This window comes from Oncorhynchus masou, chromosome 18 (genome assembly GCF_036934945.1).
Source record: "Oncorhynchus masou masou isolate Uvic2021 chromosome 18, UVic_Omas_1.1, whole genome shotgun sequence".
In the NCBI taxonomy this organism is placed as follows: Eukaryota; Metazoa; Chordata; class Actinopteri; order Salmoniformes; family Salmonidae; genus Oncorhynchus; species Oncorhynchus masou.
The window spans coordinates 4,869,540-4,883,362 of NC_088229.1; the positions used below are offsets into that span (position 1 = coordinate 4,869,540).

General features: G+C 42.0%; 1 protein-coding gene across 1 annotated transcript; it reads left to right on the forward strand.

The window, feature by feature from the left end:
- Positions 1-365: 365 nt before the first annotated feature.
- On the forward strand, positions 366-13,504 carry tmem81 (transmembrane protein 81). Its single transcript, XM_064993602.1, has 5 exons — positions 366-659; positions 3,358-3,537; positions 3,739-3,825; positions 4,132-4,315; positions 12,734-13,504. Exons 1-5 carry the CDS (start codon positions 366-368, stop codon positions 12,814-12,816), a joined length of 828 nt encoding a protein of 275 aa, XP_064849674.1. The 3' UTR covers positions 12,817-13,504.
- The last annotated feature ends 319 nt before the right edge of the window (positions 13,505-13,823 follow it).

The window sequence follows — 13,823 nt, forward strand, 5'->3', positions numbered from 1 at the left end:
GGCATAATAGCTTTCACCTGGATTCACCTGGTCAGTCTGTCATGGAAAGTGAAGCTATTCCTAATGTTTTTCTAAAGTCATTGTTTTAGAGATGTTCTGACCCATCTGTCATGTTATTACAGGTTATGAACACTAGGTGGCAGACAAATACCCTGCAACTCCTCTCACTATGATGCTTTTGAGTTCCAGAACTTCCATGATGTTGTGATGTCACAATATTGGAATGGATTACATCCTGTTCCATTTTAGAATTTTAGATGGATCATTAATTGAAATAGATTACTTTCAAATAACAGCATCTTCCCTTATTCACTCCACACACTGCAGTAATTTATAGAGACAAATACAGACACAGAGACACACAGATGGGGAGTTGGGGTCTGTGTCTGTACATGTCAATCTCCCTCGTGTCCTGGTCCTTCCTCCTCCTCTGCTGCCTGTCCAGTCCTACCCCTAACCCCCTGTCCATTGCTGACCTGGAGGACTTGAATGCCGTCCCAGCAGAGGTCATCATACACAGCTCTCCATGCAGCACCACCTGTGGTCTGGGCCTACGCACCCAGGAGCTGTGCCCACTGAGAGAGGGCCAGGTCGGGGAGGAGAAGGACTGCCATGTCCGGAAGGTCCGCTGTGTGGACTCCTGGCAGTGTGGTCTGCAGGTGAATAATCTCGCCGTAAATACATACAATTAATAATATTTGGACCACAATGGAAATAAGTCACTGATGTTATTGTGTTATCCTGGTCTATTGTCCTGGTCTATTGTCCTGGTATATTCTCCTGGTCTATTGTCCTGGTCTGTTGACCTCGTCTGTCATCCTGGTCTGTTGTCCTGGTCTATTGTCCTGGTCTATTGTCCTGGTCTATTGTCCTGGTCTAGTGTGTTATCCTGGTCTATTGTGTTATCCTGGTCTATTGTCCTGGTGTATTGTCCTGGTCTATTGTCCTGGTCTAGTGTACTGGTCTATTGTGTTATCTTGGTCTATTGTCCTGGTCCATTGTGTTGTCCTGGTCTATTGTCCTGGTCTATTTTCCTGGTCTATTGTGTTGTCCTGGTCTAATGTCCAGGTCTATTGTCCTGGTCTTTGTCCTGGTCTATTGTCCCTGTCTATTATTGTCCTGGTCCAATGTCCTGGTCTGTTGTGTTGTCCTGGTCTAATGTCCTGGTCTTTGTCCTGGTCTATTGTCCTGGTCTTTGTCCAGGTCTGTTGTCCTGGTCTATTGTCCCTGTATATTGTGGTATCCTGGTTTATTGTCCTTGTCTATTGTGTTATCCTGGTCTATTGTGTTATCCTGGTCCATTGTCCTGGTCTATTGTGTTATCCTGGTCTATTGTGTTATCCTAGTCAGTTATCCTGGTCTGTATTCCTGGTCTATTATCCTGGTCCATTGTCCTGGTCTATTGTGAATTCCTGGGCTATTTTCCTGGTCTATGATCCTGGTCGATTATCCTGTTCATTTCTGTTATCCTGGTCTGTTGTGTTATCCTGGTATGTTGTCCTGGTCTATTATCTTGGTCTATTGTGCTGTTCTATTATCCTGGTCTATTATCCTGGTCTATTGTCCTGGTCTATTGTCCTGGTCTATTATCCTGGTCTATTGTCCTGGTATATTGTTCTGGTCTATTGTCCTGGTCTATTGTCCTGGTCTATTGTTCTGGTCTATTATCCTGGTCTATTATCCTGGTCTATTATCCTGGTCTATTGTCCTGGTCTATTGTGCTGGTATATTATCCTGGTCTATTATCCTGGTCTATTATCCTGGTCTAATGTCCTGGTCTATTGTCCTGGTCTATTTTCCTGGTCTATTATCCTGGTCTATTTTCCTGGTCTATTGTCCTGGTCTATTATCCTGGTCTAATGTCCTGGTCTATTATCCTGGTCTAATGTCCTGGTCTATTTTCCTGATCTATTGTCCTGGTCTATTTTCCTGGTCTATAATGTCCTGGTCTATTATCCTGGTCTAATATCCTGGTCTATTGTCCTGGTCTAGTATCCTGGTCTAATGTCCTGGTATATTATCCTGGTCTAATGTCCTGGTCTATTATCCTGGTCTAATATCCTGGTCTATTGTCCTGGTCTAGTATCCTGGTCTAACATCCTGGTCTATTGTCCTGGTCTAGTATCCTGGTCTAATGTCCTGGTCTATTATCCTGGTCTAATGTCCTGGTCTAATGTCCTGGTCTATTATCCTGGTCTATTATCCTGGTCTATTATCCTGGTCTAATGTCCAGGTCTCTTATCCTGGTCTATTATCCTGGTCTAATATCCTGGTCTATTATCCTGGTCTATTATCCTGGTCTATTCTCCTGGTCTATTATTCTGGTCTATTATCCTGGTCTATTGTCCTGGTCTATTCTCCTGGTCTATAATTCTGGTCTATTATCCTGGTCTATTGTCCTGGTCTATTCTCCTGGTCTATCATTCTGGTCTATTATCCTGGTCTAATGTCCTGGTCTATTATCCTGGTCTAATGTCCTGGTCTATTATTCTGGTCTATTATCCTGGTCTAATGTCCTGGTCTATTATCCTGGTCTAATGTCCTGGTCTATTATCCTGGTCTAATGTCCTGGTCTATTATTCTGGTCTATTATCCTGCTCTAATGTCCTGGTCTATTATCCTGGTCTAATGTCCTGGTCTATTATCCTGGTCTAATGTCCTGGTCTATTATTCTGGTCTATTATCCTGCTCTAATGTCCTGGTCTATTATCCTGGTCTAATGTCCTGGTCTATTATCCTAGTCTAATGTCCTGGTGTATTATTCTGGTCTATTATCCTGCTCTAATGTCCTGGTCTATTATCCTGCTCTAATGTCCTGGTCTATTATCCTGGTCTAATGTCCTGGTCTATTATCCTGGTCTAATGTCCTGGTCTATTATCCTGGTCTATTATCCTGGTCTATTGTCCTGGTCTATTATCCTGTTCTAATGTCCTGGTCTATTATCCTGGTCTAATGTCCTGGTCTATTATCCTGGTCTAATGTCCTGGTCTATTATCCTGGTCTAGTATCCTGGTCTATTATCCTGGTCTAATGTCCTGGTCTATTATCCTGGTCTAATGTCCTGGTCTATTATCCTGGTCTATTATCCTGGTCAATTGTCAGGTAATTATTTTTTTGCTGCTTATGTACCTCTTTTGTGACTGTCACAATCCCTTACCAAGTCTTGTCCATGTAGTAGAGTTCGGAATCCCAGGTCGGACAGGAAATTCTGATGTGCAGTGAGGTGGCAATTGGAGTGTTTCCTGCAACAGTATCTGCTGTGGTTGTCCCCTTGAAGTACATTTCCCCCTCCTCCTCCTCCTTCTATTCCTCCTCCTCCCCCTTCCCCCTCCTCCTCTTGTACTCCTCTTCTCCAGACTGTCACTGTGCAAGCTGGTCAGCGGTTGGAGCTGGACTGTCTGGGTGAGGTGATGGAGGCCATGGGTCGCTTCTCCTTCCGGGTATCGTGGCGCCACGCTCGGGGGGTGGTGACCACCGACGACTCTCTGATGGGACGCTGGGACGCCCCCAGGTTAGACCGGCTGGTCCTGGACCCGGTGAGTGAGCTAGGTTGAAGATAACCAAGGTTATGTCAAGAGGGTTCTAAAAATTCCCAGAACACTTTGCATGAATGCAGAAGAATTCTAAACGGACGGAAGCAACGATTCTAGTTAGCAACGGCGATGGTTCCGTTTATTTTGTCGAAAGCTTACTCACGTGACTAGAACATTGTCCTAACATGAATATCTTCAACCTAGGTGAGGGAGGAGGATGCTGGGACATACCGCTGTGATGTACAGGACACTGATTACCGCAGGGTCAAGAGACTCTACCTGGGGCTCAAGGTGGGAGGCATTGCATTCTATCCAGACCCGGAATCAAAAAAATACTGTTTGAAATAAATAAATAATAACTTTATCTGTGAGTATTTTGACCTACATAACCTTAGTTGAATGCATTGATTATAAGTCACTCTGGACAAGAGCCTTCGCTAAATTAAAAACAAAAGTTGATATTAAAAAAATGTGATCCCTCATATTGTTATGAGCCGTCCTCCCCTCAGCTTTCATTGAACCGTTAAAATCCAGCTCGGAGCCTGCCTAGAGACAAAATAAATGATAGAATATTTTCCTCCTCTTCCTTCCATCCAGGTGCTCCCTCCTGAGTCTCTAAGACTGGACTTCCCCTCTGCTCTGGCTCGGTGGGACGATGGGGATGAGGATTCCCATGGTAACATCATCGTGGTGAAAGATGACGAGGACCTGTACAGCAGCACAGTCATCAAGGATATCGTGTTGAAAAGCCTCTGGGTCGCGGTGGCCGTCTTCTTCTTTGGTATTTTTTCATTTTATTTAACGAGGCAAGTCAGTTAAGAACAAATTCTTATTTACAATGACAGCCTACACTGGGCAAAAAAATCACAGCCGTGTGTGTTACAGCCTGGATTTGAACCAGGGTGCCTGTAGTGACACTTCTAGCAGTGAGATGTAGTGCCTTAGACCACTGCACCACTCGGGAGCCTATAATTTTATTGTAGCATGATGTACTACTGTACCCATAATGCTCTGTAAGCTTATAAAGTTACGGTAACTTTCCCAAAATTCCCAGGTTTTCCAGATTCCCAGGTTTTCCCAACTGCGATTTCAGGAAAACCTTGGAATTTTGGGAAAGTTATCTGTAACCATGTCCATTTTTTTTTATCTCTAAAGAAATATCTTATTTTATTGAAGACGTCCCGAAAGCCGATGCTAACACTATAGTGTCCCATCTGTCTCCTTATTAATACAGGTATGTACAGGGAATACGCTCTGGCCCGTGTCTGCCTGGGCTTTTTCCCGATGGTCCGCCTCTCCCTGCCCCTAATAGAACCCCTTTCTCCATTAATACCATCACGCCACCAGCAGGGGGCACTGTTGGCCCCATTTGTGCTGCCGCTGATAGACACAAATAAATGGCCTGTGGGCTACTACTACTACCGTGCACAAACAATTCGTTGGACTACGAATGGTGTCGTTTGTTTGTAGGGAAAAACATTGAGTCAGAACATTTACTCAATATAAAAGCCACTCAACATGAAACTTTAGCCTGTTTGACAACCGTTTGTAATGTGTAGAGCTCATGTTGACATGAGAATTAGTAGATGCTGCTGAGGGGATGACGACTCATAATAATGTCTGGAATGGAATAGAAAGTGTGGATCGGAGTAAATAGAATGGTGTCAAACGTGTGATGTGTTTCATTCCATTCCATTTACTCCGATCCAGCCTTTATTACGAGCCGTCCTCCCCTCAGCAGGCTGGAATCTGAAGACAGTCTATCAAGCGTTCAGGCTTCAAGACAGATTTCATGACAGGAGATGTCTGTTTTCTCAGCCCGAGAAGGCAGTTATTGCTTCCTTGAAATGTAATGGTGTATTAAAAAGGACAACTAGTTGTTTTCTGGGAAAGGACAAGGGATGATTTTCCTGCATCATCTCACAATAACTGTAAAACGGTACAAGTACCTTCCAATTTTCCCCCCCAAAAAAGCTTTATCTTCTTTATAGAAATGTATTTTTAAAGGTTAGACTCGATGCTAAGGAATCATAATTTCGACCTGACGAAGGTCTGTGTCATGTCAGTATGTTGTCAGTAAAAGTGGTGATTGGGAGGCGAATTTAGTGTGCAGACCTCTGTTCATTTGAAGTAACATCCCCAACATCTGCGTCATTTCACCCCCCAAAAAATAGTGCCTTTTTGCGTCCCTTTAATACTTTAAGTAGAAATTGTGCACCAGTATTGTATTTTAAAAGCCTGTTATATTTAAATGAAGTGCCCTTTAATTTTAGACCACATAGAGAATTCAATAAATCAGATTTTTAATGTGAATAATTTCTTGCTAAAGTTCCAAAATTCAAGCATTTTTACGTGACCCTGTGTCCCTTATGATTTTAAACCACTTAATCCAAACATTTATCAGAAGTTTCTCAATCACTGTAAAGTCCTAGTTAGTTTGTTGCTCTGACAAAGTACTGTCTGAAGACAACTATTCATTTCCTGTGATTTAGTGATTCATTTACCGTCTGTCCTTCACGTTAAGATCAACCGTGTCACACGTGAACTGAACTCTCGTTTTAATATGGGAAAAATATATTTTTTAAATAAAATAAAAAGAGAACATCTGATAGTCTCGTCATAGATTAAAAACAGGTGGTTTGACTCTTTCTGCCCATTTTCTGGTGTTGTGTTGTGGACAACAGATTGGCTCAAGCAAAACAAGTCAACCCTGTTACCCACAGATATTCAGGCCAGACACTTTTTATACAATTTTTTTTAAAACTACATTTTTTTTTGTGAAGCTTGCATTCAATTGCCAATCCGCTTTGTCACTAGGGGATTTTATGGGTGATTTAAGAAGAAATCGGCTAACCTGTAGAGTCAACCCTGTTTTGTTAGGCTTTTTGACATTATCGATCATAGTCTGCAGCTGGTAAAACTGATGTGTTCTGGCTTTACACCCCCTGCTATATTATGGACAAACAGTTACTTGTATAACAGAACACAGAGGGTGTTCATTAATGGATGACTCTCCAACATAACCAGGAATTGAGTAAAGCCAGTGTGTTTATGTATGTGGATGACTGAACACTATACAGATCAGCTACTACAGAGCCTGAAATGACTGCAACACTCAACAAAGAGCTGCAGTTAGTTTCAGAATGGGCGGCAAGGAATATGGTAGCCCTGAATATGTCTAAAACTAAAAGCATTGTATTTGGGACAAATCGTTCACTTAACCCTGAACCTCAACTAAATCGTGTAATAAATAATGTGGAAATGGAGCAAGTTGAGATGGCTCAACTGCCTGGAGTAACCCTGGATTGTAAACTGCCATAGTCAAAACATATTGATACAACAGGAGCTAAGATGGGAAGAAGTCTGTCAAAGGCAGGTCCTACAGCTCCTAGTTTTGTCGGAACCTTGACATCTGTTCAGTCGTGTGGTCTGCTAGCTTGATAATGTGCCCCTACCTGCCCGCCAGGCCAGTGAAATGTCTTTTCAAATATCAAACGGCTCAGATTTTTTCACTTGAATGTTACCCGGGTTTGCAATCACAGTCTACTAGGCCCGGGTTAGCTAGTTGAAATCACAGTCTACTAGGCCCGGGTTAGCTAGTTGAAATCACAGTCTGCTAGGCCCGGGTTAGCAAGTTGAAATCACAGTCTACTAGGCCCGGGTTAGCTAGTTGAAATCACAGTCTACTAGGCCCGGGTTAGCTAGTTGAAATCACAGTCTACTAGACCCGGGTTAGCTAGATGAAATCACAGTATACGAGGCCCGGGTTAGCTAGTTGATATCACAGTCTACTAGGCCCGGGTTAGCTAGTTGAAATCACAGTCTACTAGGCCTGGGTTAGCTAGTTGAAATCACAGTCTACTAGGCCCGGGTTAGCTAGTTGAAATCACAGTCTACTAGGCCCGGGTTAGCTAGTTGAAATCACAGTCTACTAGGCCCGGGTTAGCTAGTTGAAATCACAGTCTACTAGGCCCGGGTTAGCTAGTTGAAATCACAGTCTGCTAGGCCCGGGTTACCTGGTTGAAATCACAGTCTGCTAGGCCCGGGTTTGCTAGCGTACAAAAATCCTTAAATTCCATGATATTCAATGTAATTTGAAGGTTTTGGATACAGAAAATATCTCCATGGTACTGTTGTGAATATACGGTAGTAATAAGCTTTTCAATGATGCAGCCGTACCTCCCCAGCTATTGATGCAGCCGTACCTCCCCAGCTATTGATGCAGCCGTACCTCCCCAGCTATTGATGCAGCCGTACCTCCCCAGCTATTGATGCAGCCGTATCTCCCCAGCTATTGATGCAGCTGTACCTCCCCAGCTATTGATGCAGCCGTACTTTTACAGTTAACGATGCAGCCGTACCTCCCCAGCTATTGATGCAGCCGTACCTCCCCAGCTATTGATGCAGCCGTACCTCCCCAGCTATTGATGCAGCCGTACCTCCCCAGCTATTGATGCAGCCGTACCCCCCAGCTATTGATGCAGCCGTACCTCCCCAGCTATTGATGCAGCCGTACCTCCCCAGCTATTGATGCAGCCGTACCTCCCCAGCTATTGATGCAGCCGTACCTCCCCAGCTATTGATGCAGCCGTACTTTTACAGTTAACGATGCAGCCATTTTGCTGTTGAAATCCTCATACAATTGACTACCGATGATCAGAGAGCTATTAGTACACTGAGTGCATAATTGCACCAGGCTACCTCTGATTAAAGGGAACTATTAAGAATTGTCCAGACAGTCAGACATTGCTTCTCTGATTGTTTTGTCTCTCTCCTCACTCTGGGGTTAAATTACCCTCCTATTAAACTACAGACTTGTCATGTAGTTTAGTTTTCCCAGAGTACAGCTTTTAATGAATGTCAATTACTTACAACTGTGTCCCAAATGGCACTCTATTCCCTGTATACAGTAGCACACTAATGAAGTGCACTACTCTGTTTAAATGAAGTGCACTACTCTGGTTCAATGAAGTGCAATATATAGGGAATAGGGTGCCATTTCGAAAGCAGACATGGAATCCATGCTCCTGGCGAATGCTTGATTTTTCCTCATCATTAGGTTGTAATGTGTGTGTGGGTTCGTGTGTGTGTGTGTGTGTGTGTGTGTGTGTGTCCAAGCCAATGGCACAGGACTTATGAAAAAAAGTTACACCCCCCCACACACACACACACACACATCACACAGACACACCGGAGTACATAGTCAAGCTGCATCTCTGGATGGAGAGAATGTTGCGGGGTTAAGAGCCTTGCTCAAGGGCCCAACGGTAGCAGATTGTCTTGTGGATATGAACCCAGTGGCCCTTCAGTCACCAGGTTAATATCAGTCTTTAGTTCTAGAGCTCAAAACACGATTCGAACAGATGACCTTTTGGCGACAGGTTCAACTTCAACTACCTACTTGCTGTGCATATATTTTTGCACTTGATCTCACCAGAAATAGTCGAGATCTGCTCTCTTCTTCTGTCTCCTCTGTGATTGGTCAAATTCTGCTCTTCTGTCTTCGCTGTGATTGGTCATATTCTACTCTCTTCTTCTGTCTCCGCTGTGATTGGTCACATTATACTCTCTTCTTCTGTCTCCGCTGTGATTGGTCACATTCTACTCTCTTCTGTCTTCGCTGTGATTGGTCAAGTCCTGCTCTCTTCATCTGTCTTCGCTGTGATTGGTCAAATTCTGCTCTCTTCTTCAGTCACTGCTGTGATTGGTCAAATTCTGCTCTCCTGTCTCCACTGTCATGACGTTCCCCCCATGAATACCTTTCTCCCTTCCCTCTCTCTTGACTCCAAAGAAGCACTCTTGAAGAGCCTTTGTTAAACATAGAGAGTCTGGGAACATCAAACAAGTGGGGGGAAAGGAACAATATTTTAGTAATAGAACCAGTTGAATACATGCATTGGTACTTAATGAATATGACGTCAGTTCGGTTTTCATCTGAGACATTATGACTGATGACAGGACGACATAAACTGTATCTGGGAAAGTCTACACATTCTAGTTATCAGATTCACATGGAATTGTTGTGCAATTCAAATTTTTAAATAAAACAATTTGTAAAAAGATTAAATTTCAATTTTGGCTTCCAAATGAGAGATTTGGGTTAGGGCTCTGCTCAATCAGTGGCCCCTGTGAAGGAACATGGGCCGTAAACTATGAAACACACCCTTCACTCCCTCCATAATATAAGCCCTTGACGAAAATGTAACCTCCTGTTCCGAGGACGATAGGACGACGGTCCAAACGTTGAAATGTCAACTACAGAACTAAGCCAACTTCAGCATATCCCGTTCTCCGTCAGAGACACTCTTCAAAGGATAAAGGACTCTGTTGGGCAACACGGCCTTCCACCTACCACCAACCTATTGAAGCGCAGCTCAGAGTAAATATTTATTGCATTATCCTTTTCCAAATGGGCGGTAATTTAGAATGTATAAGATTCTGTATTTACGACAGAGTAGCTGCCACCAACCCGATAGAGACATAGTTTCTCCCTTTGTCCCTCAGCCTTCCCACTCTTTCACTCAAACCCAACCCCCATTCTTTGTGTAACCAGCTGTCATATCTGTTCCGTCCGCTGGGGACGTTTTCCTTTATGACATAATTTGCAATCAAGGTATGTTTCATTCTGAGTATATGTAATTCTGTGTGATTAGTTAGGTATTTAGTAAATAAATAATTAAACCATTTTGCTATGCTGATTCAATTTGTTAGCCAGGGTTCGTGAAGATAACCAAGAATTTACAACTTTCAGATGAGACTGAAATATGGTGACGATTAATATTGACTGCTATTGATGTAAAATATTACCAGGTCATTAAGAGTTTATTCGGGAGATTACAGCTCTATAAATACTCTTTCGTGGTGCCCCGACTTTCTAGTTAATTACATTTACATGATTAGCTCAATCAGGTAATATTAATTACAGAGAAAGGATTTTATAGAATAGCATGTCATATCACTTAATCCGGCATAGCCAAATACACGACACCACTGAGATGACAAGCTGCTCTAACTGGACGGAGCTCTACATCGCCTTGATATGAGACGATTAAAGGTTAAAGAACACAACTTTTTGATTTTAATTGTGCCATTCATTCCATTGACGTGAAGGTTGTGGGCATCATTAACACAATAACTTGTGTGTGTGTGTGTGTGTGTGTGTGTGTGTGTGTGTGTGTGTGTGTGTGTGTGTGTGTGTGTGTGTGTGTGTGTGTGTGTGTGTGTGTGTGTGTGTGTGTGTGTGTGTGTGTGTGTGTGTGTGTGTGTGTGTGTGTGATTGTGTGTGTGTGTGTGTGTGTGTGTGTGTGTGTGTGTGTAGAGAAGCTCATTACATTAGCGTGGGAGAAGAAAGAGTGTCTTAGAAACTCCCTGTCTTCAGGTACTATAACTCTCCATGGTAACCCAACTAATGACCAAAGTATTTTATCTCTTTAATGCCAATTATATTTCAATGGAAATCGTGTCAAAAACTATAGGAGATAAAGTTCGGAAAGTAGTCAGACAAGGGTCCCCTTTTCCACAATTTTTATGTTGCATTGTTATGCTTTATTCTAAAATTTATAAAAATAAATTTTCTTCATCCTCAATCAACACACAATGCGCCCAATAACGGCAACGATAGACAGGTTTTTAGACATTTTTGCAAATCTATTAAAAATTAAAACAGAAATATCGCATTTACATAAGTATATAGACCCTTTACTATGAGACTCGAAATTGAGCTCAGGTGCATTTCCATTGATCATCCTTGAGATGTTTCTACAACTTGATTGGAGTCCACCAGTTGTAAATTCAATTGTTTTGACATGATTTGGAAAGGCACACATCTGTCTATATAAGGTCTCACAGTTGACAGTGCATGTCAGAGAAAAACAAGCCATGAGGTCAAAGGAATTGTCATTAGAGCTGAGAGACAGGATTGCGTCGAGCCACAGATCTGTGGAATGGTACCAAAAAATGTCTACAGCATTTAAGGTCCACAATAAAACAGTGGCCTCCATCATTCTTACATAAAAGTAGTTTTGAAACAACAAGATTCTTGCTAGAGCTGCCCGCCCGGCCAAACTGAGCAATCGGGGGTGAAGGGCCTTGGTTAGGGAGGTGACCACAAACTCGATGGTCACTCTGACAGAGCTCCAGAGTTCTTCTGTGGAGAAGGGAGAACCTTCCAGAAGAACAACCATAGATTGAGAAATATATTGTTTAAAGTGGGGACAGCATTTTTGGGGAAGAAAACACAGACTTTTATTGACCCTGTGTAAAACAGCAGGTCGTCCATATTGTGATAACCATTAGTACAACCTTAGCAGAAACTTGAAAGACTTAACTTCACCAGAGCCTTATAGAACCATACAGCCACTTTGGGACTAGACATAATAAATGTACAGCTACCATACAGATCCAAATGCAAACTGTAGTGGGTTTAGGGTGGCCGGTAAGGTGTTGGTGATATGCTCCTTGAACTAGCCTCTGAAAGCATTTCATGATGACAGAAGTGAGTGCTAAGGGGCGGTGGTCATTTAGTTCAGTTATCTTTGCCTTCTTGGGTACAGAAACAATGGTGAACATCATGAGGTATATGGGGATAACAGACTGGGAGAGTGGTTAAATATGTCGGTAAACACACCAGCCAGCTCTGAGGACGCGGCTGGGGATGCCGTCTGGGCCAGCAGCCTTAAACGGTTCTCGTGACTGGTACATCCTGTTTGAGTGTCTGCCTATAAGCCGGGACGAGCAAGATGGCATCGTGGTCGGATTTACCAAAGGGAGGGCGGGGGAGGGCTTTGTATGCATTGTGGAAGTAGCAGTGGTCGAGAGAATTACAGTAGATAGTACGGCCTTCATTTTACCATACTATCTTTATTTGTAATTTGCATAGATATTCTGTCACAGTGACCAACCTGACACACAACACAGGCTTGGAGCAGCTCACAGGCACTTAGGGTAAAGTGCCTTGGTCAAGGGCACAACAGCAGTAGATAGTGTAGCTAGTAACCCTTTAGCAGCCGGACAGTTTTCTATGCAGACAGCTAGGGGTTGAGGACAGGAATACTTCGAGAGTTAGGTTAATTGATTAATTGCAATTGAATTGCCATATTAGGCATTACACGATTGCTAACTTTTAAAATGCCCAAATAATGTTTTCAGTGTCCTCATTTTGCTTTTGTTTTGTGTTTTCTGATTGTTTTCATGCAACAAGCTTTGGACAAAGGATGTCCACAGGGCTGCCAGCTCCAAAGTTCACACAAAAAAGGCAACAGTTCTGAACTGGGTTTGATTTAATTTTTGGTTTATTAATTATTAAAATGTTGTTAATTATCTTCTAAACTTCCATTGGTTGAAATCTATTGTTCAGTTATCACTTGGCTCATGTAAATAATGATGTAATTGCCACTTTAAACATCTTATCAACATCCCCATAGTGTTCACATTTCTCTCATGTAAATGTTGTAGTTACATTAAAAGATTTAATAAACAATTTATTTATCCAGTCTTTGCTCTTTTCTTCTGATTTCAAGTTGTATTTTTTTAATCTGTTAAGTAATTGAATACATGTTTAGTATATTAACGACATTCAGTATGTTTCATTTTTTTTATGAGAAGTAAGTTCGTTTCAAGTTATTGTGAATTTGTTTATGTAAATGAAACATTCCAATGATGTTAACACTCAGTATTAACACTCAGTATCTAATATGCATATTCATATTGAGTTTGCAGCAAATTTCCAGCAACAATAGAATTGTTTGCCACAAGTTCAAATTTACCTCAACAGTTTGCCACAAAATACATTTGCAAGTGAAAATGTGCATTATTTCTCTCCTCTTTTTTTTTACATTGTTGTGAAGGGCCCATAACTAATCATTTAAATAATAATCGTACTGTACCAGTTGTTCATGAAGCATGTGACAAATGAAATAGCATTTGATTTTATCAAAGTGATTGATATGCATCAATGGATTCACATTTAATTTTATATTTTGTAATTTAGCATGCCATGTGGAACAATGCTGAGTGAGCAAAATCACACATACATCTGTTTTAATGTGACTCAATGCTGCAGGAGTGTTTTTGATAATAAATGTTCAAATATTAATCCACCCAGGACTCGTCCATCAACATTGAGGAATATACATTGTAAGTCACAGTCTTCATTAGGAAATGTATGTAACGGTTTTCATGCGGTGAAGGAGAGTCGGACCAAAATGCAGCGTGTTGATTGCGATCCATGTATAATGAACAAACGTAAACACGAAACAATACAAATACTACAAAACAAAGAACGTAAATGA

What these genes read in the sequence shown, in the direction of transcription:
- tmem81 (XM_064993602.1), top strand. Translation starts at nt 366, where the DNA reads ATGGGGAGTTGGGGTCTGTGTCTGTACATGTCAATCTCCCTCGTGTCC. An exon ending in ACCGGCTGGTCCTGGACCCG is followed by an intron (nt 3,538 to 3,738) that starts GTGAGTGAGCTA and finishes TCTTCAACCTAG; the next exon opens with GTGAGGGAGGAGGATGCTGG. An exon ending in GACTCTACCTGGGGCTCAAG is followed by an intron (nt 3,826 to 4,131) that starts GTGGGAGGCATT and finishes CCTTCCATCCAG; the next exon opens with GTGCTCCCTCCTGAGTCTCT.